Source organism: Meles meles, chromosome 9 (assembly GCF_922984935.1).
Source record: "Meles meles chromosome 9, mMelMel3.1 paternal haplotype, whole genome shotgun sequence".
Lineage (NCBI taxonomy): Eukaryota > Metazoa > Chordata > Mammalia > Carnivora > Mustelidae > Meles > Meles meles.
This window is the reverse complement of record NC_060074.1, coordinates 71,203,747-71,230,841: the sequence shown is the minus strand read 5'-3', so window position 1 is coordinate 71,230,841 and position 27,095 is coordinate 71,203,747. Positions and strand designations below refer to the sequence as shown.

At 48.6% G+C, this 27,095-nt stretch overlaps 1 protein-coding gene across 1 annotated transcript; it reads left to right on the top strand.

Annotated features, from left to right (window-relative positions):
• The first annotated feature begins 2,482 nt into the window (after positions 1-2,482).
• On the top strand, positions 2,483-17,882 carry CHRNA1 (cholinergic receptor nicotinic alpha 1 subunit). Its single transcript, XM_046018549.1, has 9 exons — positions 2,483-2,540; positions 8,056-8,201; positions 8,302-8,346; positions 9,600-9,709; positions 11,993-12,188; positions 12,661-12,898; positions 15,821-16,044; positions 17,187-17,426; positions 17,751-17,882. The coding sequence occupies exons 1-9, from the start codon at positions 2,498-2,500 to the stop codon at positions 17,880-17,882; spliced, it is 1,374 nt and encodes a 457-aa protein (XP_045874505.1). The 5' UTR covers positions 2,483-2,497.
• The last annotated feature ends 9,213 nt before the right edge of the window (positions 17,883-27,095 follow it).

Sequence of the window (27,095 nt, the reverse complement as noted above, 5' to 3'; positions counted from 1 at the left end):
ATCCCAGGGTCCTGGGATTGAGCCCTGCATAGGGCTCCTTGCTCGGAGGGGTGGGGGGAGCCTGCTTCTCCCTCTGCCTGGAGCTCCCCCTGCTTGTGTGTGTACACCTCTCTCTCTCTGGCAAATAAATAAAACATAAAGATGAAATGAAATAAAACAAATTAAAAAACAAAAAACAGAACCACAAAGATATCACCTCACACTGGTCAGAATGTCTAAACAACAGCAACAACATAGGAAACAAGTGTTGGAGAGGATGCGGAGAAAGGGGAACCCTCTTACACTGCTGGTGGGAATGCAAGCTGGTGCAGTCACTGTGGAAAACGGTATGGAGGTTCCTCAAAAAGTTGAAAATAGAACTACCCCATGGCCTAATAATACCACTCCTGGGTATTTACCCAAAGGATGCAAAAACACTAATTCACAAACATATATGCGCCCCTATGATTCTTGCAGGATTATTTACAATAACCAGATTATGGAAGCAGCCCAAATGTCAACTGGCTGATGAATGGATAAAAAAGAAATGGTATATACACACACAGAATATTAGTCACAAAAAAGAAGGATGTCTTGCCATTTACAACAACATGGATGAATCTAGAGGGTATAATGCTTAGTGAAATAAGTCAGTCAAAAAAAGAGAAATAACATACAATTTCACTTATATGTGGAATTAAGAAACAAAACAAATGAACAAAGGGGAGCAAGAAGAGACAGATCCCCAAAACCGGCTCTTACCTGTAGAGAACAGATGGTCACCTGAGGGGAGATGAGTGGGGGGATGGGTGAAAAGAGTACACTTACCACGAGCACAGAGTAAAGAGTTGTTGAATGACTATATTGTACACCTGAAACTAATTAACACTCTATTAATGATCCTGGATACTTTCTTTTTAAAAAAAAGATTTTATTTATTTTTGAGAGAGAGAGAACATAAGCAGGGGGAGCAAGGGCAGAGGCAGAGTGAGAAGCAGACTTCTCCCCTCTGAGCAGGGAGCCTGATGTGGAGCTCCATCCCAGGACCCTGAGATCATGACCTGAGTCAAAGACAGATGCTTAACCAACTGAGCCACCCAGATGCTCGATACTGGATACTTTAAAGTTTAAAAAAAAAAGAAGAAGAAGACTAGGAGGGCATGAACACACTCTGCTGAGAGGTTTGTGAGGCTCAAAATTTCTCCTCACATTTTATTTTCTAGAATTCAGTCACACGGCTCCATCAAGATTCAAGGAACCAGGTGGAAGGATGTATTTTCTCCTAGGCCATCAGAGTGCAATACTCCGGAAAGGAGAGAAACGAGTTTTTTAGTGGTCAGTGAGCTGATCTCCCACTTAAACAGAAAAAATATAAATAACGTCCATGTGCAGCTCTCTCGTACCTTCCGAGACTTTTCTCTAATGACCTATTTGGACTCACTAGAATGGGCAGAGTGGTTAGGATGCTGTCCTTGGACTTGACATGAGGGACTTTCCTCACCTGATTCAATTTGGTAAAAAGGAAGGAACAGGCAGGGTCTCTTTAAATAACTGCTTCCTTTCCGTTTTGGTACAAATACTCTTCAGACTGAGCAATTACTAACTGCTGGCTTTTAGGGTGGTGGTTGTTTATTAACAAAGAAATTATAAAGTTGAGCCACTCTTCCCTGAGCGAGAGTAGGCAGAGAATGGACGAAGAGAGGAGCCTGGAACAAGTGCTTACGCAGTGGGACACTTTGTCGCTAATTATGCTTCACTTGAATGACAGTACTTGGGAGGCAGGCTGTTAGCTCCTGCTAATGGCGCACCATGGGACAGGTATTGCCTAGCACAGAGACAGAGGCTGGAACGGCCGCTCCGGGGGCCAATAAAACCAGTTTTATGGAAGAAGCCATCTTTGTTAAAAACCAAACCCAACCAAACGTGGAATTCCCCGACAGTAGACGCAGCACCAACCCCAGTCGTCTCAAATTCATTCCGCACAAGAGCCCCATGTCCTCTCAGTCTAGAATGAACCAGAGCAAACGAACTGTCCTGTGTGTAGAAAGCGGACCTCTGTGATTCAGGGTGACCAGGGTCTTACACAAAGAGCTGACGATCTACTCAGACCCAGGGGCCCTGATCCAAATCAATCCACCTAGATGAGGGTCTGGTTTATACAAAAATGAGGGGGTTTCTCACCAGTTGAAAGAATTCATTCCCTACTCCACGTTGTCTTTTTATTATTAAACCTAACTCATGGTGCATTAAAACACAATGCGGTTCACACTCAACTTGCCAAGGGTGTATCAATGATGTAAAGTGAAGCACCCTGTAATACTGTGAGGCTCGGCGAGTCCTGGGCTCCAGGGCTCTGGGCAGCCCAGCTGTCCCTGCCACGAACAGGTGGTGTAAGACAATAGCTCGGCTGAGCCGACTCTCTTTCCAAAGCCTCTAGCAGCCAAGCTCCCAGCCAGAGACGGCTTGCAAGCAGCACGGCCACCCCTCGGACACCAGTCCACACCAGCGCCCACAGCCCATGGAGCCCCGGCCGCTCCTCCTGCTCCTCGGGCTCTGCTCAGGTAAGTGCCAGGACTGAGGGTCACTCCTGTGAGGCTGAAGCATTAGCCGTCCCCAGGGACCAGGGTCTTGCTTCCTCCTGGGAACACAGGATGGCAGGGCTTCATCAGCCTGAGGCTCTTGGGTCAGTTCTCACTCTGGTTGGCTTGATTAGGTTTGTGGATGATTTCTGGTTTGTGTTATTCAGTGAAAATGGGAGCTGCCTGGTCAGAGGCTACAAAGCAGACATGCAGGCCCCTCCTGCCATCAAGGCCAGGGGTCCCCTCACCCGTATGATCAGACTCAGCACCCCTGTGACCATCCGAGAGCAACTACAGGGACTTGGAGTGACATCTTACAATTACAATTTGGGTAATATTCCTTTTACTGCTCTGGCAGAATTCTGGTGATGAAGAGGCCTGACTGACAGCTGCATGTGCAGGAGAGAGAAACCTATTCGTAATTGTAACTAAGCTCTTTCCATAAGAGATTAAATATTTGGTCTTTTTTTTTTTTTTTAACTTTAGCAGTTATAAAAAAAAAAAAGTTCGTATGAACGCGCTTCTGCCCTACTCTTTTACTCTACGTAGGTTTGGGTTGGAATTGAAACTATAAAACCTTGCGCAGCCCTTGACCTGCATTCCCCTCCGGAATATGTCAGCACACAGCAGCTGAGACGCTAGCCTGGATCCCAGACTTCCGGTGGGGGGAAGTAGGGGATGTATGCTGATTGCTTCATATAAAAGTTTACTGGTGATATCATCTCACCTGAGAAATAAGACGGCTGACTGAGTGTGGTGTCTCTTCTCTAATACTGCTCTGACACACACAGACCTTCTGGGCAAAAAAGGTAAACAGCTTTATTGTTAAGGTTTTCTGAGAGCGGAGTTTGGGGAAATAGCCCAACCTCAGATAAATTACAGCCTGTGGGATTTGGACTTGATCCAATCAAAACTGGCCTGTGGTGGTGGTGGGGTGTGTGTGTGTGTACACATGTGTGTACGTGTGTGCACTCATGCGCCTGCAGATTCTACAATCAATGAAAATTCTTAAGTGATGAGCTTACACATGAAAATCCTTAAACGATCTCTCAGAACACCAAAGGCCTCAGGAAAACACATGTTTACCTATCTAGAAAGGTATGTGATGTATGTTTAGACCAAACCTAGAGTTTCCTGGTATCAATTCACATAGGGGCTCACAGAAATTTAGAGCGAGATCAGGCAGTCCCACAACTTCAATTTGTTATTACAGGGAATCCGAGGCTGAAAGACGTGAACTGACTCGCCTGGGGTCACTTAGTTTACGAATGTTGGAACGTGGCCAGTTGGAGACTGTCTATGACGTGCCTCATCAGAAAACCCAGCATGAAATTGCCAAAGGTAGCAAGAGGTACAGAGCCAGGTTGAGATAAGAATTAGCCAAAGTGGGGGCGCCTGGGTGGCTCAGCGGGTTAAGCCTCTGCCTTCAGCTCAGGTCATGATCTCAGGGTCCTGGGATCGAGCCCCCGCATGGGGCTCTTTGCTCAGCAGGGAGCCTACTTCCTCCTGTCTCTCTACCTGCCTCTCTGCCTACTTGTGATCTCTCTCTCTGTGTCAAATAAATAAATAAAAAATCTTAAAAAAAAAAAAAAGAATTAGCCAAAGTGACTGGTACCATTTCAGAGTTCCTTTTGCCCAATCCAGCAGGCTGTTCCTCAAAAAATGCAAATTGAACCAGTATGGTACAAAAAGAACACTTTGAAACTGTGGCCGGTTCAGTTCTTTTTTTTAAAGACTTTATTTATTTGACAGAGAGATCACAAGTAGGCAGAAAGGCAGGCAGAGAGAGAGGGGGAAGCAGGCTCCCCGCAGAACAGAGAGCTCAATGCGGGGCTTAATCCCAAGACCCTGAGATCATGACCTAAGCCAAAGGCAGAAGCTTAACCCACTGAGCCACCCAGGTGTCCCTGGTTCAGTTCTTTGTAGACAAAATTCTCATTCACATCAGGGACACTTTTTCATATGTTAGCTTACCACTTAATGATCTCTGTTCTACTTATTCAGCGTCTTTGATTTCGACCTCTTCCTCTCCTCCATCTCTGGAATCCTAAGTATTTCATGGCCATTTTTCTTATGGCATATTACTTTCCAGCTTGTTCCTAGCTATTTATGTAAATAACACATGTCTGTCTCCAAGAGGGCAGAAAGAGAGGATTCGTATCAGATTCACCTCTGAATATCCCAAAGTTCTTAAAGCAATGCTTTGCCCACAGTAAGTACTCAATAAATACTTGATGAGTGAATTAATGTTGCCACCATCTGAATAAAGATCACCCATCTGATCTTGCAGAAAAGAAAGACTTTGACATTATTTATTTGTATGTTTATCAATTTACACCCTGTCTTGAAGAAAGTATTTACTGTGATTCATTGACTCCATGAAGAACTGGTCTGATATCCAGACCACATTGGAACTGGGAACAGAATCACAGAAAGTCCTGTATGTTTTCTCTTACTTTACCCTGTTTTGGGGAGGAAAAAGGAAAACAACAAAAACACCACCACCACCACCAATCAACCCAATCTAAGACATGGAGACCTCCACAGAAATTCCTTAGAAATGTACTGCGGAAGGAACGGGGTCCCTTGTTATTTGTGAGACTGAGAGAGGAAGAAGGGAATGTCCTGGAATGTTGATGAGGCCCATCTCCCCAGTCTTCCCCTTCTCCCTAGTAGACCATAGAGTTGACCACATAGTTTTCCTGCTTTATAATGTGGACCATCTGCTCTATCTGATGCTTTCTAGTATGTTCTTCCTGTCAACAGGGAATAAACAGTCAATTAAAAATAAGCAGCCCAGGAAGGGCTAAAGGAATAGCTTCAAACTCAGTGGCCCAGGCACTCGGTGGCCCATGCCAGAGTCCTGCCCCACCCCCACCGTGGACCAGAGGGGCCCAAAATGGACAGGTACGGAGGACAGAGGATTGCCACGTCCCAGGGGCTCTATGGGGCGACAGCAAAAATTGGGTCTTTGAACAGCATGCAAACCTGAAGGGTGCTGAATGTAGGTGGCCGGTGGTTTAGGCGAGATATTATGTGTAAGCGCTGAATGGATTCTTCTGGGTTCAGAAAGTTTGGGAATCTAGAAATGAGGTAGGTGAGATCACAGGTTCCATAAACAGAGTCCAGGAAGGCCATAATGCACACATGTAGGCTATACTGAGAGCTTCAAAAATCCGAATGGAAATGATACATTTATCTTCAGGGAGGTGGTAAAGAGCACAGACCCCGGGGTCAGATTGCCTGCATTTCTAGCACCACTTCCAACTGGCTGGGAACCATGAACACATGTCTCAACTGCCCAAATGCCAGTTGTCTCCCTCATAAACCAGGGGTAGAGACTGATCTCATAGGATTATTATAAGGATTCAATAAGATAATAGAAACACAGGACCATCAGTGAAGCTCTACCAACAAAATACACATTTTGGGGACGATGAAAATGTTTTGAGTCAGTACATAACACTGGTTATTTCAAGATGATCCAAAGTTCTGGGTGTGAAATAGCGAGAGCAAGAACAGTACCTACCCCACTCGGTTATGAGGATTTAGAGTTAGTACATATAAAGCACATGGGAGAGTGTCTGCCATGTTAACAGTTGGATATGCTGATTTTATTAATCAATAAAAATAGAAAAAGTAGTTACTTTTTAGTTCATTATTTTGTTGACAAACTCTTTCAAACGGAAGGTTCAAGGAGAAAAATAATAAAGAAAAATAATAACCTGTCTTAGAGGCAATAGATCAACACTACTGGGGAAAAAGGGAAAGCATCTCATTCATTCCATTTTTAAAGTTGCCTTGGCCCAAGGAGAAGGTATGGTGGCCTCAGCAATGACCTGCGGAAAGGGGAGATCTGGTTACAGCTTCCTCTCCTAACTCCGAACAGGCAGTCCCCAGTCCACGTAAGGCTTAAGTTACAAAGGTCCTTCTTAAGGCACTTGTTGGAATTGGGAACGCTTTTTCTCACAGGAATAATGCAGCAGTGTAATTTCCAGGACAGCCCACGACACACTCATAGTATCCCGAGTTAGTGCAGGAGCAGAGTTCAAAATGGCGGGGCTGCCTCCAGGCTCTGCCTCAGCCGCAGGACCTTGGACAAGTCTTCCAGCCTCTCAGATCTCTTGTGAGAATGCCGGTCAGCCCACCTCATGCGAGGCTGGTGAGAGCCATGTGACACTGGACACAAAAGGGCTGTGGGGTCCAAGAGTAGTAGATACTATCGCTCAGCATCCTGAAGGAGAATGTAGTAAAGATTCCTAGGAGTCACTCACGCTCCAGATAGTAGCGTGACCAGATCCAGGTCAGAAAAGCCCATGATTTTTACTCTATGTAACTTAACAGGGATGCATACTCGCCAGCAGTGATTTTTTTTTATTTTAAATTACAGGAAAACACACTACATAGACTTCGTCCTGGTAAAATACTCATTACCAAAATTGCCGCATTTAAGTGTATGATTCAGTGGCATCAAGTACATTCACAATGTTACACAACATCCCTCCTATCCAGTTCCAGAACATCGGCCCGAAGAAAAGCCTATACCCATATGCCCATTAACAGTTACCCCCCCTCTCCCATCCCCGCTGTCCCCACTAGCCAGGAATCTGCTCTCTCCGCGGATTTACCCATTCTGAATATTTCGTGTAAGTGGAATCCTATGATATGTGCCCCTTTGTGTCTGATTTCTTTCACTTGGCACAATGTTTTCAGAGTTCGTCCACACTGTAGTGTAAACCAATCCTTCCTTCTTATGGATGAATAACATTCCCACCGCACAGCTACGCCCCAGTTTGCTCGTCCGTGTATCTGTTGATGGGCGTTCGGGATGTTTCCATCTTTTAGCTCTTATGTATAGGGCTTCCACAAACACTGGTGTACAAGGCTCTGTGTGGACGGTTCTTTGGGGGATGTGCCTAGGTGTGGGATCGCTAGGTCATACGGTCACTCCGCATGTAGCTCGTGTGCCAAACTGTCTCCCAGAGTGGCCGTATGTTTCACTTATCACCAGCAACAAATGAGGGCTCCATTACCTCACCGATAGTCACTGCTTTCCATTCTGTGAATTCCTGCCATCCTAGTGGGTAAGAATCGGCATCAATTTTTGGCATTCCTAGCATTTTGAGATCGGAGTCCGGCCAACCTGAGATCTCATGACCCTGGGATGAGACCCTGAAATATGGAGGCGGGCTTGTGTATGGATTTTTCCTCTTGTGTGTGTGCACCCAGCAAACCCAAGTCCAGCCAGCGGCTGTGCTCAGGAATGTCATCTGTTCAGGGTACGAGGGTCATGATAATCTGGCACGCCCCACTGGGAAGGGACCCCACCAGCAGCTGCCACTGGAAAGGAATGTAGGGCCGTAAAAGCTGCACTGGGAGCCTCCCACCAAGGGGGCCTGCGCGCCTTCCATTCACGGGTCACGCCTCAGTGATTCACATTAGTGTTGGGGGAAGGTGGGGGGCGGGATCTGACAGCGTGTGTCATTTGCTGTCCCAGCTGGCCTCGTCCTGGGCTCCGAACATGAGACCCGCCTGGTGGCCAAGCTCTTTGAAGATTACAACAGCGTGGTGCGGCCGGTAGAAGACCACCGCCAGGCTGTGGAGGTCACCGTGGGCCTACAGCTGATCCAGCTCATCAACGTGGTGAGGCGGCGGCTCGCGGGGCTCCCCACACCCCTCACCCTGGGCCCCTTCCCTTGGCCCCCCGCCTCCCCACTAAAGATGCGGTCTGACCTTTTTTCAGGACGAAGTAAATCAGATTGTGACAACCAACGTGCGACTGAAACAGGTATTCCACTGAATAAGTGCACCAATGTCGCTTGTCTTCACCCTGGAATTGAACCCGTGCCTTGGTGGGGGGGATCCATCTGGGTAACAGGGACGCATACCAACATGATGCAAGAAAATATTTCAGTGTCGTGGGACTAAAGATCATATTTGTCGCGCGCGCGTGTGTGTGTGTGTGCTTCACTAGGCTGCCGTAACAAAGCCACAGACAAATTTTGTTCTCTTACAGTTCTTGAGGCCAAAAGTCCAAATCCAGGTGTCGGCAGAACTGGTTCCTCCTGAGGGCTGTGAGGGGGACTCGGCTTCCAGGCCTTTCTTCTTGGCATATAACTGGCCAATGTCATGTCCCCATGGCATTCTTCTCGAACATGTTTCTGTCTTCAAATGTCCCCTTTTTTAAGGACATGACCCATGGGGGGTTAGAGCCTACCTCAATGAGCTTATTTTAGCCTAATTACCTCTAGAAAGACCCTATCTCCAAATAAAGTTCTAATCTGAGGTACTGGGGATTAGGACTTCCACCTACGAGTTTTGGGGGATACGTGGTTCAATTCATAACATTGTGTTATCCGAATGGGCTACATGGGACATGTATTACTTTCATAATGTAGGAAAAAACAACACTTTTAAAAGATGACGCTGGCTGCTGGAGGGGAATGTTCACGGCGGTCATTCTCCTTTCCTGGGGTGGGCAGGGCAGCAAGGCTGATGTGCTGCCACCCGGTGGTGGGACTTGGGGTACCTTTGTTTTCTCATCTGTAAAATGGGGTCAATAATCACTCTTCCCTCACAGGATTGTTATGAAGACTAAATCATGAATATATGTAACATGCTCAGAACAGTGCGTGCATGGAGGGGGGGTCAATTCTATAGAGTGTTCGCTGTTATCGTTTACTAAAGTGGAAGCTGAATCCTGAATCAAACTTTTCTTACTGGAGCACAATTTTGGTCAATATTCGAACTATCATACCATCAGGACTATTGATAACTTTATTTATTTATTTATGAAGATTTTATTTCTTGAGCTTAGAGAGAGCGAGAGCAGGGAGGAGGGGCAGAGCAAGAAGGAAGTCTCCAGCAGACTCTGTGCCGGCTCAGGGCTCGATCCCACGACCCCGAGATCATGACCTGAGCCGAGATCAAGAGCCAGCTGCATCACTGGCTGAGCCACCCAGACAGATGCCCCTTGATAACCTCAGATTTTTAAAACAATGTTTTTAGCTCCTCTTATTAGTGAAACGTCTTCATTTCTAGCAATGGGTGGATTACAATCTGAAATGGAATCCAGACGACTATGGCGGCGTGAAAAAAATCCACATTCCCTCGGAAAAGATCTGGCGCCCAGACCTCGTTCTCTATAACAAGTAAGCGGAACAGGCTGGGGCGGGGAACATTCTGGGGGCAGGGGGAGCCCAAGGGCCTCTCGGAAGGGCTGCCACTCTCAGTATGCCTCTCACCACTGTTCCCATTAAATAACCCTTAAAAACCAAGAGCCAAGTTGACATGCTAGGGGTGCCATATGGTGTCTCATGTTATGAATAGAAACAATTATCAGAGCCAAATTGAATCGGGGCTGTGGGGTGGGGGACATTTAATTCCTGAGCGCTCCTGAAGGGTGTGTGGCAACTATCCAAGGAACCCAAAATCATATAATTGAGTTCCTTGGACTCCTGTGTCCATCCTCCCGATAGGTCTGAACCTCCGGGGGTGGTTATCTGCCACATCCCCATGGCAGCCCGAGACATCGCCTGTTGCCCGTGGCCAGGAGGCTGGCGTCGCCCATCCACTGGGCTCTGTGACAGACTGCACATTGTGAAATTATAATGTGATGCGAGACACTCTGGTTTAATGACAGGTTCATTATCATACGCCCTTCATTTGTCAGGGAATGCTCATTTCAAAGAGCGTCCTTCCCAGGCAGGAGCATCCCTCAGTGGCCTGGAGGGCTTACAGGCTGGCGGTCTACAGCGAGGGGCTGGGCAAGAGGGCTGTGCCGTCTCGAGCATTGACCAAGGAGGTCGGCAAGGCCTTGTGAACGGAAATGACCCCCCTTACGGCCGACCCTCCCACGTTGATTTTCTACTACAGATTTCCCAATGATAACCTGAGATTCAGGCTTGAGCCCGATTAGCCAATTGTTTGTGTAACCATTTTGGACAAATACGCTGATAGAGCAGAGGGCCTGGTGTGTTAGAAAGTTTCTCTTTCAGTAAGAATCTAAGAGAAGCAATTAAAATCTTCGGGTCCTCTTGATAAGTGCGCTCGGGAGCACCTGCCGGGGAGAGAACCCTGTTTCACTTGCTTATGGAGACAGATCTGGGTGATCCTGTGGCCCTCTGCTCTTTGGGGCCCTTTTGGGAAGGTCCAGAACTACGCAGTCTTCTGGAGAGAGCCTCACCTTCACCCCAGGAGAAAGTCAGTGGGAAGAAAAATCTCTTGATTTATGAAGTGAGGCACCAATATAGGCCCTACGTCCCTGAAAGTCCCCTAGGACAGACCCCACCCACCTGTTCAACACCTATTCTAATGCCTTTGGCGGGGGCTCCACAACATGGGCTGTCAGGGGTCAAGTGGACTGCCCACTGAATAAGGTCTGCAGAAGTGGCTCGTTATTTTTTATTATCTACCACTGTGGATTATTTATTTTTTTAAAAGATTTTATTTATTTATTTGAGAGAGAGAGAGAGACAGACCTCACAAGCGGGACTAGGAGGGGCAGAGGGAGAAGGGCAGGGGGCGGTAGAGGGGTGAGACCCAAGGCTCCATCCCAGGACCTTGGGATCAGGACCTGAGCCGAAGGCAGATGCTCAACCAACTGAGCCACCCAGGCACCCCTCTACCATGGTGGATTTTTTTAGATGAGAAATTAGTGCCAACACTTGAAAATTGAACAATATCACATTAAACTTTGGAGTTCTAGTCTGTCTAGAAAAATCCCTTATTCAAAAGCATGGAAACTTTGGATTAAAAAATTCTAGATCTCCAGGTCCAGAGGAAGAATCCCAGTATCTGTCAGCATCAGGCCTTCCCTCACAAGGGGACTCCACAGCCGAGTAGCACCCTCCTTAGAGGAGAGAAGGCTCTCCCCCCACCCCTCACCCCTTCCTCACCTGCCTGGGCCTGGAGGCATCTGAGTTTGCGACTCTAACCCTACTGAGTTCTAGATATTTGTGCAAAAGAAAACAGAGCCCTTCTTTAACCTGTTTACCACAATAATGAGCCACTGAACATGCTTTTATTTAAAATTCCTGTTTTGTTTTTTTCCCCCCAGTTAACTTTCAAAGAACACTGGGGAAGGGATGGATGGAGATTAACATTACAAAAGCTACTGAGGACTGGGAAGAAAACATCTGGTATATAGTATCACCTGTTATTTCTTTAAAGCTCTAGATTCCTAGGTTCTTCCCCAGATATTCTGATTTAGTGCTTAGATGGTGCTCAGAAATCTGTATTTTTACACAAGCACCCCAGCGATTACCAGACAAATTTGGGAAATGTTGCCATGAATAAAAAGTGACACTGCCCGAATGAAAGCATCTATAATTAGCACCTAAATAATGAACAGCTGTCTTCCGCTAACATCCCCGGGCACACACGAAGGCTCATCCGTCACTTGGAGTCATGCTCCTCTTTGATTCCGCTTGCAGTGCAGACGGCGACTTTGCCATTGTCAAGTTCACCAAAGTGCTCCTGGACTACACTGGCCACATCACATGGACACCCCCGGCCATCTTCAAAAGCTACTGTGAGATCATCGTCACCCACTTTCCCTTTGACGAACAGAACTGCAGCATGAAGCTGGGCACCTGGACCTACGACGGCTCGGTGGTGGCCATCAACCCGGTAGGCGCCACCCTCGAGGGACGGGGCTGGACGCAGGAGGAGCGCCATCCAGGTGTCCAGCTCGGGCCCTCCAGAGGCCCAGGCTTTCAGCACCAGTTAGACCTTTGGGGACCATCGAATTCACCGGTTCTCAATTGAGAGCACATGAGAACCACCTGGGAGCTTACATAAATTGGCTTGGTCCCAGGAATGTTGGCTTAATCAGTCTGGGGTGGGCTATGGAACCCATATGTTGTCAAGTTCCCACGTGACTTGAAGGTGTGGTCAACACAGAGGACCCCAGTGAATCAACCCCGCCCCCCCTTATTTTATAGGAGAGGACTCTAGGACCCCACATCGAAAGTGACCTTCCTGGGTCCCAGTCCAGTCCCAACAGCCCTGGAATCTGTTGCTTTATTACAGCTGAGTGTGAAACCCACCTCTCCTCCACGGGGACACAGCCGGGATTCACAGTTTCCTTTCATCTTCTCAGGAAAGCGACCAACCAGACCTAAGCAACTTCATGGAAAGTGGAGAGTGGGTGATCAAGGAGTCCCGGGGCTGGAAGCACTGGGTGTTCTACGCCTGCTGCCCCTCCACCCCCTACCTGGACATCACCTACCACTTCGTCATGCAGCGCCTGCCCCTCTACTTCATCGTCAATGTCATCATTCCCTGCCTGCTCTTCTCCTTCTTAACTGGCCTGGTGTTCTACCTGCCCACAGACTCAGGTGGGTGCCACAGCCGTGGCTGCTGCTGCTGCCGCGGGCAGATCTCATGCTGCGATGTGGGGGGAAACCAGGAATAATCATGGGCCAGCAGACAAATACAGGCAGACACGCCCAAAGCATCATCCCTGGGAGGACGCATTTACGGAGTGGCTGTGTTCAGTGTGAGTGCCTGTGGCTAGAGCTCTCGGCTGGCGCAGACCACAGGGCAGGCAGAGTTTACATGACCCTGGAGTCGCACGTGCACAGCTCAGTCTGGTTAATGTGAATGACCACCAGTGCCTCCTTGACGAATACCTAGTGTGTGCCCAGGAATGTGCTGGGTAAGGCCTGGGTCACAGACACCTCTCATGTCATGTCCCCTAGGAAGCCACAGACTATATACTGATTAATCCAAGTCCCACGTCCTTTGCTCACTGCTTGCCACTTGAAAATAGCTTTGGCATTCCCGTTTTCCAGATGGCAGCACCTCTATACACAAGACCATGCTTCCCAAGTAGCAATTCTTTCTCACATACAGCCTGGACAGCTTCCTTACCTCCTACTGGGTAATCACACCTGTGACATAATTTCACCAAATACCAACCATCCGCAGAAAAAGGGAAAAGGGAGCACGAGTGCCTGCTTGAAGTCACTGCTCATCAACGATTTAGGACAGGCAAGTAGGGGAAAAGAAAGGTGGTACAGACAGTCCTCAAACTTATGACAGGTAACAATTGTATCAACAATTGTTGATACACACACACGTCTAAGTTCAACTTTCCAACAAGGAAAAAAAAAAGATTCATATGCACTCGCTCATTCCACATACTGAACAACTGTCACTCATCAAGGCCACAGTAGAGAATAAGGCAGAATGTGGCCCACAAGGGGCACACGGCTGGCTCAGTCGGGAAAGCATACAACTCCTGATCTCGGGTTTGTAAGTTCAAGCCCAACACTAAGTGCTGAGATTACTTAAAAAAAAAAAAAAAAAAAAAATCTTAAAAAAAAAATAGATTTGCCCCACAGGGTGCACGTTGTACTTATGACTGTGTCTTTTTTTTTTTTTAAGATTTTTATTTATTTATTTGACAGATGGAGATCACAGGTAGGCAGAGAAGCAGGCAGAGGGAGAGGAGGAAGCAAGGTCGCTGTCGAGCAGAGAGTCCGATGCAGGGCTCGGTCCCAGGACCCTGGGATCATGACCCGAGCTGAAGGCAGAGGCGTCAACCCACTGAGCCATCCAGGCACCCCTATGACTGTGTTTTTAAACAAATGATTACAAATACAATTTTTTTTCCAACTTTCTAATCAAATGAAGCTTCTTAAAGTGAAGAGAGAAAATGCCAGTCAGGACAATATGGAAATGAATCAGAGTTTCTGTAAGTGTGAAATGATTTGTGCTTGAAGAGCATTTAGAACCGTAAGAATGCTTGATAAATGTCAGCTCTTATTATCAATTGAAAAATTGATGTAACTTATCAGTAGCTCGTATTTATAATTCTGTCCTCTTTTCCACTTTTTAAAAAAAGATGTTATTAATTTATTTGACAGAGAGAGAGGGAACACAAGCGGGGGAATGGGAGAGGGAGAAGCAGGCTCCTCGTGGAGCAGGGAGCCCGATGCGGGACTCGATCCGAGGACCCTGGGATCATGACCTGAGCTGAAGGCAGATGCTTAACAACTGAGCCACCCAGGCGCCCCAAGTATTCTTTTTCACTTTTGAAGACTCTCCTCCCCACTAGGTAGACTTCTCCTAACTAGGTAGAATTGGCCGTTTCTTCTGTGCTTCCACTCTGTATCCCGTAGATACTCGCAGCATCTGGAAGCATCAGGTATGGGAGGAGAACAGAGCAACACAAGGGTTTCCCAAAACAAACAGCAAGACCTGGTCAAAGAAAGTCCCTTCCAAAGGCTGTCTAACTGCTTCTCAGGTGGTCTGTCCCACAAAAATATCCCAGTGCCATTCAGCCCCTCTCTCGCTTGCCATATCAAGACTTAACAGGGAATTATTCATCCTGAAATTATAGGGCTTGGTGAAAAGAGGTTGGGGCAAGGAAATCATTGGCCCCTTAATGTGAAAGATGGAAAAAGAAAAAAACAAAATTATTCTCTTACATGAATGGGAAAAAGTAGTTCCTTGGTTTTAAACTTTTCTTGGCTTTGGTCCTGCAGCTTCCTCCCATAACAAGGAAACTACACGTGTACTTCTGGGTTGCCCATCCATCTGCTGGGTAACAAGCAGGTCAGATTCAGTATTGGAAGGCTTATGATATTCTGCTACAGACAGAAAACTGCCACCCGGAGTCTAGCTTGTCACACAGCTGGGTGTACTTGGTTCCCTGAATTCCACCAAGCCACAGAATTCTGGGACGTGAGGTCAAGCACCCACTGGTTGCCTCAGCAGCCTGTCATGGAAATGCCTGCCACCTGCCATTGTCAGCAGATCTAAGGTGCATAAGGTCTCATAAGACCAAATTCTGCCCAAGAAATTTCCCTGGCAACATGAGGGTCCCATTGCTCTCAGCCTTGGGTTTTGTGGTGCATGAGTTGGCTAGTGCTGCCATAACAGAGTACCCCAGACTTGTCAAGAGGAATTTATTTCCACGTAGTTCTGGAGGTCAAGGTGTCAGTAGGTTTGGTTTCCTCTGAGGCCTCTCTCCTTGGCTTGCAGATGGCTACCTTCTCCCCCTGTCTTCCTCCTGGTCTTTCCTCTCTGTGGTGTCTCTATCCTAATCTCCTCTTCCCATCAGGACACCAGTCATACAGGATGAGGGCCCTCCCTAATCAACTAATTTTGACCTAATTACCTCTCTCAAGGCCTCATCTTCAAACACAGTCCCGGAGGTTCTGAGGCTTAGGGCTTCCATGTATAAAATGGAAGGGTACGGCAACTCGGCCCCTAACACATGCGCGGTTGAATTTCTTCTTCATCTTGTCCAGGAGAGAAGATGACTCTGAGCATCTCGGTCCTGCTATCCTTAACCGTGTTCCTCCTGGTCATCGTGGAGCTGATCCCCTCCACCTCCAGTGCTGTGCCCTTGATTGGGAAATACATGCTGTTCACCATGGTGTTCGTCATCGCGTCCATCATCATCACCGTCATTGTCATCAACACACACCACCGCTCCCCCAGCACCCACGTCATGCCCGACTGGGTACGCAAGGTGAGTGAGCGAGGCCCTGCAATCTCTTGCCCACGAGAACATCTCTCCTTCCAGGGGGCCAGTGGAATTCTGGCTCACACTTGTGGGGACTTAGGAACTGAAAGTCCTTTCAGATTTTGAGGGGATTTCTGGAAGGAACTTCCTTTAGCTTCTTTCTAGGAATAACTCATGTAGCCTCCCCAGACACAGAAGAAAAACAGAATTAATAAAGCCCACTCCAAATTCAAGCTTAAATAATCTCCGTGATTAGAGAAGGTAGATAAATCACTGTCTTTTTATTCAAAGGCAGTGAAATCTTGAGATTTCTGTTTGTATGTCTTCTAATCTCTGAACAGACTGCTGATTTTTTGCTGGGAAAAAAATCATCTGCTGAGAGTAGAATAAGGACTAGAGATGGGGGGGTGCTTGACAAGAAATTGTCAAAAAGTGAGTTTCACCAAGGAACTTGGTCTCAAATATTTACATTATTGAAATGTAAAATGTGTTAACATTTCCAATAAGTCAGTTTTTAAATAAAACTTCACAGAGACACTAGCGTCCAGGGTCTCTTCTGTAGCATGCAAAAGATTTGTCATGAATTGACAGAGACACTACTGCTTGTAATGTATTCTTTTGGGAAGACAGTCAGTCCCTGTATCTGTAAAGACTCACATGACTCCTGGCAACATCTACGTTGCATTTCTCCAGGAACAAGAAATGGAAGAAAACAGAGGAGCTGTTTTGGAGACTTATATGTTCTCTTAGCCAGAAAGACCTTTTCTTTAACCATATTATCCTGCTAACACATGGCTTTGAAAAAAGCCAGTACTTAGAGCTGGGCTGGAAGCTTAAGCATCATTGACTTCTCATTGAGTCCAATAGCTGCACACAGACTCCCTCCAGTGGCGAACTGCTCACATTACAGAGTCATCTCTCTTCACCTTAGTAATTTGACAGGCCACAGGATAGGCCTGAAGAAATCTTTGAGAAAATCTAGTAGAGTCCTTTGGTTTTAAGGACAAAGAGGTTTTAAGGACAAAGGAGTTATGGCCCAGAGAAGCCGAATGACTTGTGCCTAGACTTACATTGCTAATTCAAAGTCAGAGTTTGCTACTTGCCCTGTTCACAATAATTCTCATGCATGGATTTCTTCTTTATGTTAGGTTTTTATCGACACTATCCCAAATATCATGTTCTTCTCCACAATGAAAAGACCCTCTAGAGAAAAACAAGACAAAAAGATTTTTACAGAAGACATTGATATTTCTGACATTTCTGGGAAGCCAGGGCCTCCACCCATGGGTTTCCACTCTCCGCTGATCAAACACCCAGAGGTAAAAAGTGCCATCGAAGGAGTCAAATACATCGCAGAGACCATGAAGTCAGACCAGGAGTCCAATAACGTAAGTTCCGTGGCTTGTCCCACACCTCCAGGCTTAAAAGATCAAATACTTGAGCACGGATGAATGGGTTTGTCTTGATGGGTAGGCTGGCATTCACGAGGCAGCTGCTGACCCATGATGGGCCTTGGTGACCACCCCTAAGCCAGCTTCCTGAGCCATCCCACTGGGAATAATCTATTGGAAGGATAAAGATCACCATGCCAGCCAAGGGATGTCAAGGGCTTTGAAATCTACAGATGGAGTGGGCTACAGACCACACATAGCGTGAACACTGTGATTCTAATGACCACCTAAAGGAAATGCTCACACTTTTCTCTCTCCCAGGCGGCCGAGGAATGGAAGTATGTTGCAATGGTAATGGACCACATTCTCCTCGGAGTCTTCATGCTCGTCTGTATCGTTGGAACCCTGGCTGTGTTTGCAGGTCGGCTCATTGAATTAAATCAGCAAGGATGAGCTGAGCTGAGCACCAGACAGAGCAGAGAATGGTGGGGAAGACAGAAATATCCGTCTACTTTGATACAAGCTCATTTATCAGACCTCTAACCTTCTGTATTTATGATTAATGCTAATGATCTCTATTTATGTAAGGTGGTGGCCTCCAGTACCTTCACAGTGCTTCTCCTGCAATCCTGCTCTATCTTGCCTGGAGAGTGAACCCTTTTCAGTAAATGAAATGGGGTCACTAACAAGGTGTATTCGTTTCCAAAGGCATCTTGAAGAGTTTGGCCCAGAATAACAGATTTTCTAGTGCTTTGTTTTTTAAATTTTTTAAGCAAAGAATATACCCTTTGCTTAAAAGTCAGTTTTGTACATACAAGTAGGCCCATCTGCCAGTCCCCAAAAGATAAAGCATTTGATTCGGAGAGAAAAGGAAACTGTAGAAAGGCAACAGCTAAGTTCTAGAACAGCCACCAAAATGCAAACTGCATCAGAGCAGGTTTCTAGAGCTGGGAGGGGAGGGAGGGGCTTCCCCAAGTATGCTGCTCAAGGCTTGTGGAAGGAACACAGTCAGCTAGTTTCCTGAGCTATACCAAGCTTGAGGGCCAGGCACTGTGGGAATCATCTCACGGATGTGGTTTTATTCCTGACTTTCAAAATGTCCCTATTTTACAAGTGAGAAAGCTGAATTTGTGAAGCTTAAGTACACTGCCAAAGCTAGCAAGGAGAACTGAGCCAGTTCTGAAGCCAGACCTAATCTGGACTCAGAGCAGCTCAGGGCTGGGTCAGCTCATCTGCTCACTTGCTCTGCCGGCCTCTCCCCATCTGACTGAGGCCATCCTGTAACTCCGCTCTGGGTGTTGAGGCTCTCAACACCTTTGTCATCCACCTTTCTGCCCTTCCCAATTAAACCTCGGCCCTTCTCCCCAGTCCTCATCCAGTGCTGGTTGGGGTTTTCGTTCTATCGATGAAATCAGAAATGTATGCCCATATCACCACCATTTCTAAAATCCCAGACAAGTGAACAGGAGAGAAAATGATTTTTTTTCGTAGCCACTTTCCAGCCACAAGGAAATGCACTCCAGAAGCAGGAGCCCTGGGTCTGGGTGACCTCTCTGAACCCACATGGTTTCGAGCTACTTTCCATGGAATTCTCGAGCACCCACTCATGGCAGGACAGTGCCTTCATGTGAGAGTAAACTCAAGGGAAAACAGTTTGATGGTTCCTCAAGAAACTAAACACAGAACTATAATAGGATCCAATAATTCTACTCCCAGGTATAAACCCAAAAGTGAAAACAGAGATGTGAACAGACACGTGTATGCCAATGTCCACAGCAGCATGAATCACAGTCCTGAAAGGTGGAAACAGTTCAAGTGTCCATCAGCGGAAAAAGCAGTATATACGTACAGGGGAATATTATTCAGCCTTAAAGAGGAATGAAATTCTGATGTATGTTACAGTATGGATCAACCTCGGAAACATGCTTGATGAAATAAGCCAGACACAAAAAGACAAATCTTATGATTCCACTTAAATGAGGTACCTAGAAGAGGCACATTTATAGGGAGAGAAAGTAGAATAGAGATTGCCAGGGCTGAGGGGGAGAGGTGAGTTATTGCTCAGCGGGTAGAATTTCAGATTGGGAGGATGGGAAAGTTCTGGAATGGACAGTGGTGATGGTCGTACAACATTGTGGAATGTACTTAATGCCACTAGATTGTACACTTAAAAATGGTTGCGATCGTAAATTTTATGCTTATTTTACCACAATTAAAATAAAGAATGAAAACAATGGTCCAACTGTAACTGTCATGTTATATATATTTTTACCACAATTTGATGAACAACAACAACAAAAAATCTGCTGCTTGTCTACTCCGGCCTCATCTCCCAGGACTGACTATTGAAGGAACTGAAAAGTCACTTCCATTCTCCTCATTTTAAGGATGAGGAAAGGAGGCTTAGAGATATGAGGCTTAGAGATATGACCTCCCTCAGGTCACAGAGTGATTTGGTGACACAACAGATCTCACTCCGCCCTTGTGCTGTGTTCATCCCATCAAATAGCCCCACCGTCACCCCCTCCCCCGCAAAGCAAGGCCCTGGGGCACATTCCCTCCCTGCCAGCAGAGCCAGCCTGAGTGGACAGCACAGGGCTATCGGGTAGCTGCTGTCCCAGCAGTCCGCACCACATCAAAGGCTTTCATCTCTGGAGCCTCTTCTGTAGCTCGGCCTTGTCTCTAGAAGACTGCTGACACGGTGGGAGGGCAGGCAGGGGGTGCTGGGATCTGTGACCCAGGGGTGGTGTCTGCCGAGGGCCGTGCCCGCCTGGGCCGGCACAGCTCTGTGGAGGAGCATGCCTGCCTAGCGGGAGGACTTCCTGGGAAGGAGGAGGCATCCTGCAAGTGCGACACCGGCAGGTCCACGCTGATGGGGCTGCGTTCACAGACGGAAACCGGAAGCAGAAACGACTCAGAGCTCAGCCCTCTAAGTCTTCTTTTCCTGCCCTTGGTTGTCGGAACTGGGAGTTTTGTGTTTGTTTGTTTGTTTGTTTGTTTGTTTGCAACCAGAAATGATGTTAACATTTAAACAAATGAGTTGGGGTCCGCAGGGAGAGGTTCTGAGCTGCGTGTTGGCCCCAGCCACCAGGCCCACAGAGCTGTTGTATTCCTCCTGGGGGGGGGGTGTAGGGAGCCACGCAGAGCGGCGCAGGCAGTGGCCTCCTTGCCCACTGCCCAACTGATTCCACCCCACCCTAAGAACCGGGGCCTGGCTTCAAGCCTGAGTTCCCTGCTCCCGGCTCTCAAACCACCACGATCAAGGTCATCTCTCCCACAGCGGCCACTTGAGTTCTCGCTGCATGCCCGTTCTTGAGCCGCCCGTTGGCACTGGAGGTCTCTCCCTCCTCACCCTCCCTCCGCCTCTGCTCAAATCTCTCAAGCCCCACCCCTCAACCACGTCCCTTTCCCTACAGAGAGTCTCTGCAGCCTGGGTTTTCCGAGTAAGCCTCCTCGCTGCTGGCTAAGGGCTTTCCCAGTACCACCCATGTTCCAATCACTGCTGCCCAAGGTGATGTTCCTACAGCCCGAGTTCTTCCCTCCCAAACTGCCCCATGCTGCTACCCACCGCAGCCAGTGTTTACCAGTTACCCCAGCCACGGTCTCTTCGGCAACCCCCCCACCCCCGGGGCCAACTGCCAGGGACTTCCTTTCTTCCCCCTCCCCCTGCCTGGGTCTGTCCTGACTGCAGCCCCAGCCGGGTGTCAACGCTCTCCCTCACAGCTCTTCTCCCCTTTCCTGCTGCTGATTTACCCTCACCCCGCACAGCTGGGCGGCTCGGTCTTTCCCCGACTCCTGCCCTCATCCTCACTGTCGCTGTCACCACTGCGGCTGCTGGAGCCAGGCCGTCGTCCTCATCCTTGGGCTCCGTGTGGGCAGAGGAGGCAGGCAGGGATGGGGTGGGACCAGAGCCTGCTGCTGGGGGGGGGGGGGGCAGCTACAGACAGGGGCCCGAGCCTGTCCCCCGGAGAATCTCCGGCAAGTCAGCTACATGGGCCTCCACTGACAAGTGCAGTGGGCTCGTGGGCTCTGGTGGGTTGAGGTCAGCTTGGGTCTCGTGGAGTAGCCAGACCTTGTCTGCCTCTTCAAGGATAGCAGCCACGTGGAGTGGGCCATGGTCCTTGTCATTTTTTAATCCGCAACTGTAGTTTCCGGTCCTCCTCACTTTAACTTCTCTGAGCGGGTTCTGGGGCCGCTGTTGGGGATGTGTTTGGGCCCTGAGCTAGGTAGGGGTCAGGGGCTCCTTGGGGCAGCCAGTGGGGACTGGAGCCATGCCTGCAACAGCAACCCACTGTGTGCCACACACTTCTGCAGTGTGGACGCCTGTGTGGGTGGGCTGCCAGGTGCGGGGCTGTCTGGCCCAGCTCATTCAGCAGGTCTGGGTACCCGGTGCCAGCCGCAAAGCCAAGCAGCAGATCCAGAAAGGGATTGTGGTGATGAGTGACCTCAGAGTGTAGTGCCGGGCCCCATCTGCAGGGCTGTAGCCGAAGACAAGGGGTGCCCACAACAGCCCCGGCCCGCCTCTACCTGGCGATAGTCCTCCCAGGAGCACCGAGTCTGGACCCTGTGAGCCCAGGACACTGACACGCCATTCATGTTTATCCAAAGCCTTCCCAAGCCGGTGCCCTGGCCGTGACCGCCCCCCCACCACCACCGCAGCCCCTAAGTCTCCTTTTGCATCAGTGGCATCTGTGAAGAGGGGCCTAGAGAAGTGGGGAGGAGCCCTGTCTCAGTGTCCCAAGGCTGTGTAACCAAGTGTCACAAGCTGGGAGGCTTAAAACAACAGAAATTCCTTCTCTCTGGAGGCCCTCTGTGGACTGAACTGCATCCCCCCAAATTTGTACACTGAAGCCCTGACCCCACCCCCCTCGGTGATGGTATTTAAAGATGGGGCTTTGGGGAATTTAGGCTCAGATGAGGTTGTGAGAGTAAGAGCCTCACAATGGGAGTAGAGCTTCTGAAGGAGAAACACTTGCTCTCTCTCTGGCGCTCGCTGCCCTGTGAGGACCCAGAGGGAAGGTGGCGGGCCCCAAGTCAGGAGGAGGGCCCTCACCGAAGCCGGCCACACTGGCCTCCTGACCTCACATTTCCAGCTTCCAGGACTGAGGGAAAATACATTTCTGTCGGTCAAGCCACCCGCTCTGTGGTAACTGGTTATGGCAGCGTGAGCTAAGATGAGGCCCGAAGTCCAAAATGGCGGCGTTAATGGTCTGATTCCTTCTGGAGGCTCTGAGGGAGAACCAGTCCCAGGCCTCACCTGCAGCTTCTGCTGGCTGCGGGCCGCCCCTTCTAAAGGACCTTTTCTGTCCTTTAGAAAACACCGGCCATTGGATTTGGGGCCTACCCTAAATCCAGGATGATCCACAACTGCAAAGACCCTATTTCCAAACAGTGTCACGTTCACAGGTACCAGGGGTTAGGACGGAGACATACCTTTTGGGGCCACTAGTCCAACTCTAAGCACTAACCAGGAAGCAGGGCAGGATAGTGTGGCTGTGGGAAGATGGGAAATCCTTCCGGGAAACCCCAGAGGGAGTGGAGCGTGGAGACGACATGCCGAGCTAGACTCCTGCAGCCTCCCAAAATAGACTCAACACTTCACCCCTGCACCCTCAACCCACCACCACTGCCCTCCCCCAACCAGGAGAGAATCAAACAGCTGCTGAGCCAATGCACGGTGCCCTGTGTCCTGCGGGCCCTGCCTGGCGTTATTTCAAATGCCCGGGAGAGAGCGGAATCTTAACCTCCGGCCTCCTCCGCCCCAAAGCCTGAAGCTGGCAGCACCTGGAGGAGCTTTGCAAACAGTCAGGAAGCGCTGACAGGAGGCTCCACCAAAGCCCTTGAATGGATGGAGGATGGACGTGGCGAGGCCAACCCCCAGTCAGCCTGCCGGGCCTGGAGCCCAGGCGTCCCCCAGCCAGGGCAGGCGCGGGAGGAGAGCCTCCTTCCAAAGCCCATGGCGGCGGAGTCAGCAAGAGGCCCCACACCTCGTGGCCAGTGGTGAAGGCAGGACAATGCAGGCTTCAGTGACAAGCCTTTGCACTGGCACGAAGCTTTACAGCTCCTCTTTTCAGTCCTCACCGCACCCTGTGAGCAGGGATTGCAAACAAGCGCTCCTGTTGACACACGCGGCCGCTGAGGCTCAGAGAGGAAAGTGGCACCAGCGTCTCAGCAGATAAAAAGCAGAGCGGCCACCCGCAGTGTGGCATCCCAGACCGGAGTCTGGACCAGGAAGAGGCCCCACGTGGAAAGGAGGTGAGGTCTGCACCCAGTATCTCACGGAGTTAAGAGCATCCGCTGAGCCTCCCAGGCGCCCCTGCAGGATTCCATTTAATGAGAATCTTAGAACAGGCCGATCAAGACAGACAGAAAGGAGCACAGTAGCGATACCAGCGGTGGGGAGAGGGGTGAGCTATGCTTAAGGTTCAGTTTTTGTTAGGGGTAATGGCAAGTTCTGGAAACGGAGAATGGTGATGGCGGGGCGACCCTGCAGATATACTTAGTGCTGCTGAAATGTATACTGCAAGATGGTTAAAATGGTAAGGGTTGTGTATATTCTGCCACAATAGAAATTGTTTTGTTTTGTTTTTAAATCATAAACGGCCCCTTTTTGGTCCCCGGTGAGAACGGGCACTGACAGAGATACTAGCTGCCTCTGGGAGAAATACGAACCTTTCCCCACTAACATCCGGGGCTCCTCGGACCAAGCCCCAGCACATCGTCCTTCAGGAAGGGAGGACAGGCTAGAGTAGGGGAACCGTCCCATTTCAAATTTAAACCACTTTTGGGCAAGAGGCCCACCCAGCACCCAGGGAGCCTACAACCAAGGGAGGGTGCTGAGCGTGTGAGGAAGGGTCCCCCTGCTCTTTTCTGATCCTGGGGCCCCTCCTTACCAAATCTTTCCCCTCTCTCAGCCACTGAGGGCCCTCCTAAGGTAGATTGTGAGATTATAAACCTCTTGAATTATCTTTATTTTTTGAACATCAACTTGACAAAGTGCTTTTAAGCCTACAGTTTCATTCTCCTTTCTAGAGCCTTTTGCCAGATACCTCATTTCCCTTCCCTTCACGTGGACTAGGCTCTGTAGGGGACACAAAAATCAAGAAGGCCTGGTCCTGGGGCACCTGGGGCTCAGTGGGTCAAGTGGCCGCCTCCTGATGTCCACTCAGGTCATCTCAGGGTCGTGGGCTGGAGGTGGATCTCCACCCCAGGACCCAGAGATCATGATCTGAGCGCCAAAATCTAGAGTCCGCAGCTCAACCGACTGAGCCACCCAGGCACAACCCCAGGCTCCGATTACTATAAGTATCATGTGTGCTTATTCAAGCTATACACTTGGGATTCTGGCTATTTCATGGTCTACTCTTTGCAGCTCCTGGCAAAAGAAATCATACATCCCAAGTCTGAAGGCTGGACTCAGCCAACATCTCAGCTAGGCTTTGACCCTCAAGAGAACTTGAGATTTGGAAATGGCTGTTATCTCCGCTTTGTGGCCTCCGTATGAGGCCCTGAGGCATTTTTATACACAGAGCTTCTGATACAGGGAAACCCTGGGTTTATTTAGGGCTCTGGAGACCAGCCCCCCACCCCCTAGCCTGGTCTAAGGTAGATACCTTTTTTGTTTTTAGATTTTATTTATTTATTTGATAAAATGAGAGAGAGAGAGACAGATCACAAGCAGGGGCAACAGCAGGGGGAGCAGGAGAGGGACAAGCAGGTTCCCCGCTGAGCAGGGAGTCTGATGCGGGGCTCAATCCCAGGACCCTGAGATCATGGCCTGAGCCAAAGGCGGAGGCTTAACCCACTGAACCACCCAGGTGCCCCTGAGGTACCTGTTTATGATACATTTTAAATGTTGCCCTTTTTTCTACTAATCATATAATTTAGGAGAAATTCCTTTAGGAAAACAATGCACCACTGGTAATAATTCTATTGTACAGTGATCGGGTTTTTTTGGTTGGTGGGCCTCTTTGGGGGAGGGTGGTTAAATGGCACAATATACCGCTCTGTTATTTGAGGAGACAGGGACAAACCTAGAGAAATACCATTTTATTTAAATAACCTAGGCAGCAGCTCCCTCTTGTGGCAAAAGTAAGCATCACAGCCACTGAATTAAAACATGGAGAATCCTCCCTTAATACAAATAAAACTTCCTTAAATGAAGAGCTATTCCCAAATATTTTGAGTCTAAGAAAAGCATAGTGCTTAGTGGCTCATTTTAACCAGAACACCTCTGGCCACTAAGATTTCATTAATTCTTCAAACACTGACTGAGCACTTACTGGGTACCAGTTACTGGGACGCTAGGGTGATTGATCACACAGTTGGCTCACACGGGCTGGTGCACTGCGATGCCCCTTTCTCATAATGCTTCTTCTGGTCCCCGGTCAACTATGCCCTCTGGCTCCTCTGAACTACTCCCTGGTACCCTAAGGTTGGGTCTCCTCCTACCTCTCCCCACTGCTTCCTGTTACCAGGCAGCTTTTCTCCTCACCCCACTGGACCGAAACAGCTTTGAGGGCAGCAGCCACATCTGATCTGCTCAGTTTCCCCACAGCCCCTCATTCTGCATTTGTCCAGTTGGTACCAAATACATATTTGTTCAATTTAATCTAATTCAACCAAATCAGAAAGCAATAAACTCCACCGCTAAGTAAAATAACAGGTTCTAATGGAGGCCTATGTTTCAGCTGCTCTGTACACATAACTCTCACGAATGAAGATGTAGCCATTGTCTGGGTGCTGCCAAGATGCACGGTGAATTTTTCTAATCGTTTTTCTGTGGTATAAGGATGCAAAGGGAAAATAAGACTTATTTTTTCCTAGAGCCTGTGATATCAGCAAGGGTTTGCTCCACACCTGTGTGTCCGTCGGGACAGGATGCTGGACACCACAGGTGCTCCTTGTGGGCACCACGTCAGGTCCCCGAACGCCTTTTCTGGCCAAGCCACCTGGGGCAATGTTCTAAACCAGTGGATCCCAGACTTTGGGACATCACATAAAATATATTTTTAAATCTTTTTCAGGGACTAACAGGCGGTTGCCAATATCGTATTTTGCTAACTATGAATAGCTTTTTAAATCATCATTTATGATCTTCGTTTTATGGGGAAAAAAAAGACTTTTAACACCAAGAATTAAGGAAAGTCATGCTCTCAGAATAAAGAATTTCTTTTAAGATTTTTAAAGTAATTTCTTTACTTGTGTGGCTTGAACTCACAACCCAAGATCAAGCATTGCACACTCTGCTGACTGAGCCTGCCAGGCCAAGTATTATTTTTCTATTGACTACGTTTAACTCTGGATCTGGAGCACACAGTTGGGTCAAGGAACTGTAGAAAGTGGAGGGTACCTGGAGGCACACACTTGACACCCATCCTTTGCCCACCTTTTCCCCTCTTGGATTCAAGAGTTTCTTGTCATTTGCTAATTCTCTCGCTCAGGGTTGCCTCGTATGTGAGAATGACCAAGAAATTGCCTCCCGCGGGACAGGAGCTAGAATGGAAATCGCTGATGCCAAAGCCCCAGTGAGGGAAACGGTGGGTGTATGATGGCCATCAAGTGTGTGCCCTTCTGTCCACGCCCCACCTACTCTCCCCGTCCAAGTGTGCGGTCTGGTTGGCTGGCAGCAGGGGCGTTCGTAGGAGAGCCTTGGACAGGTGAAGG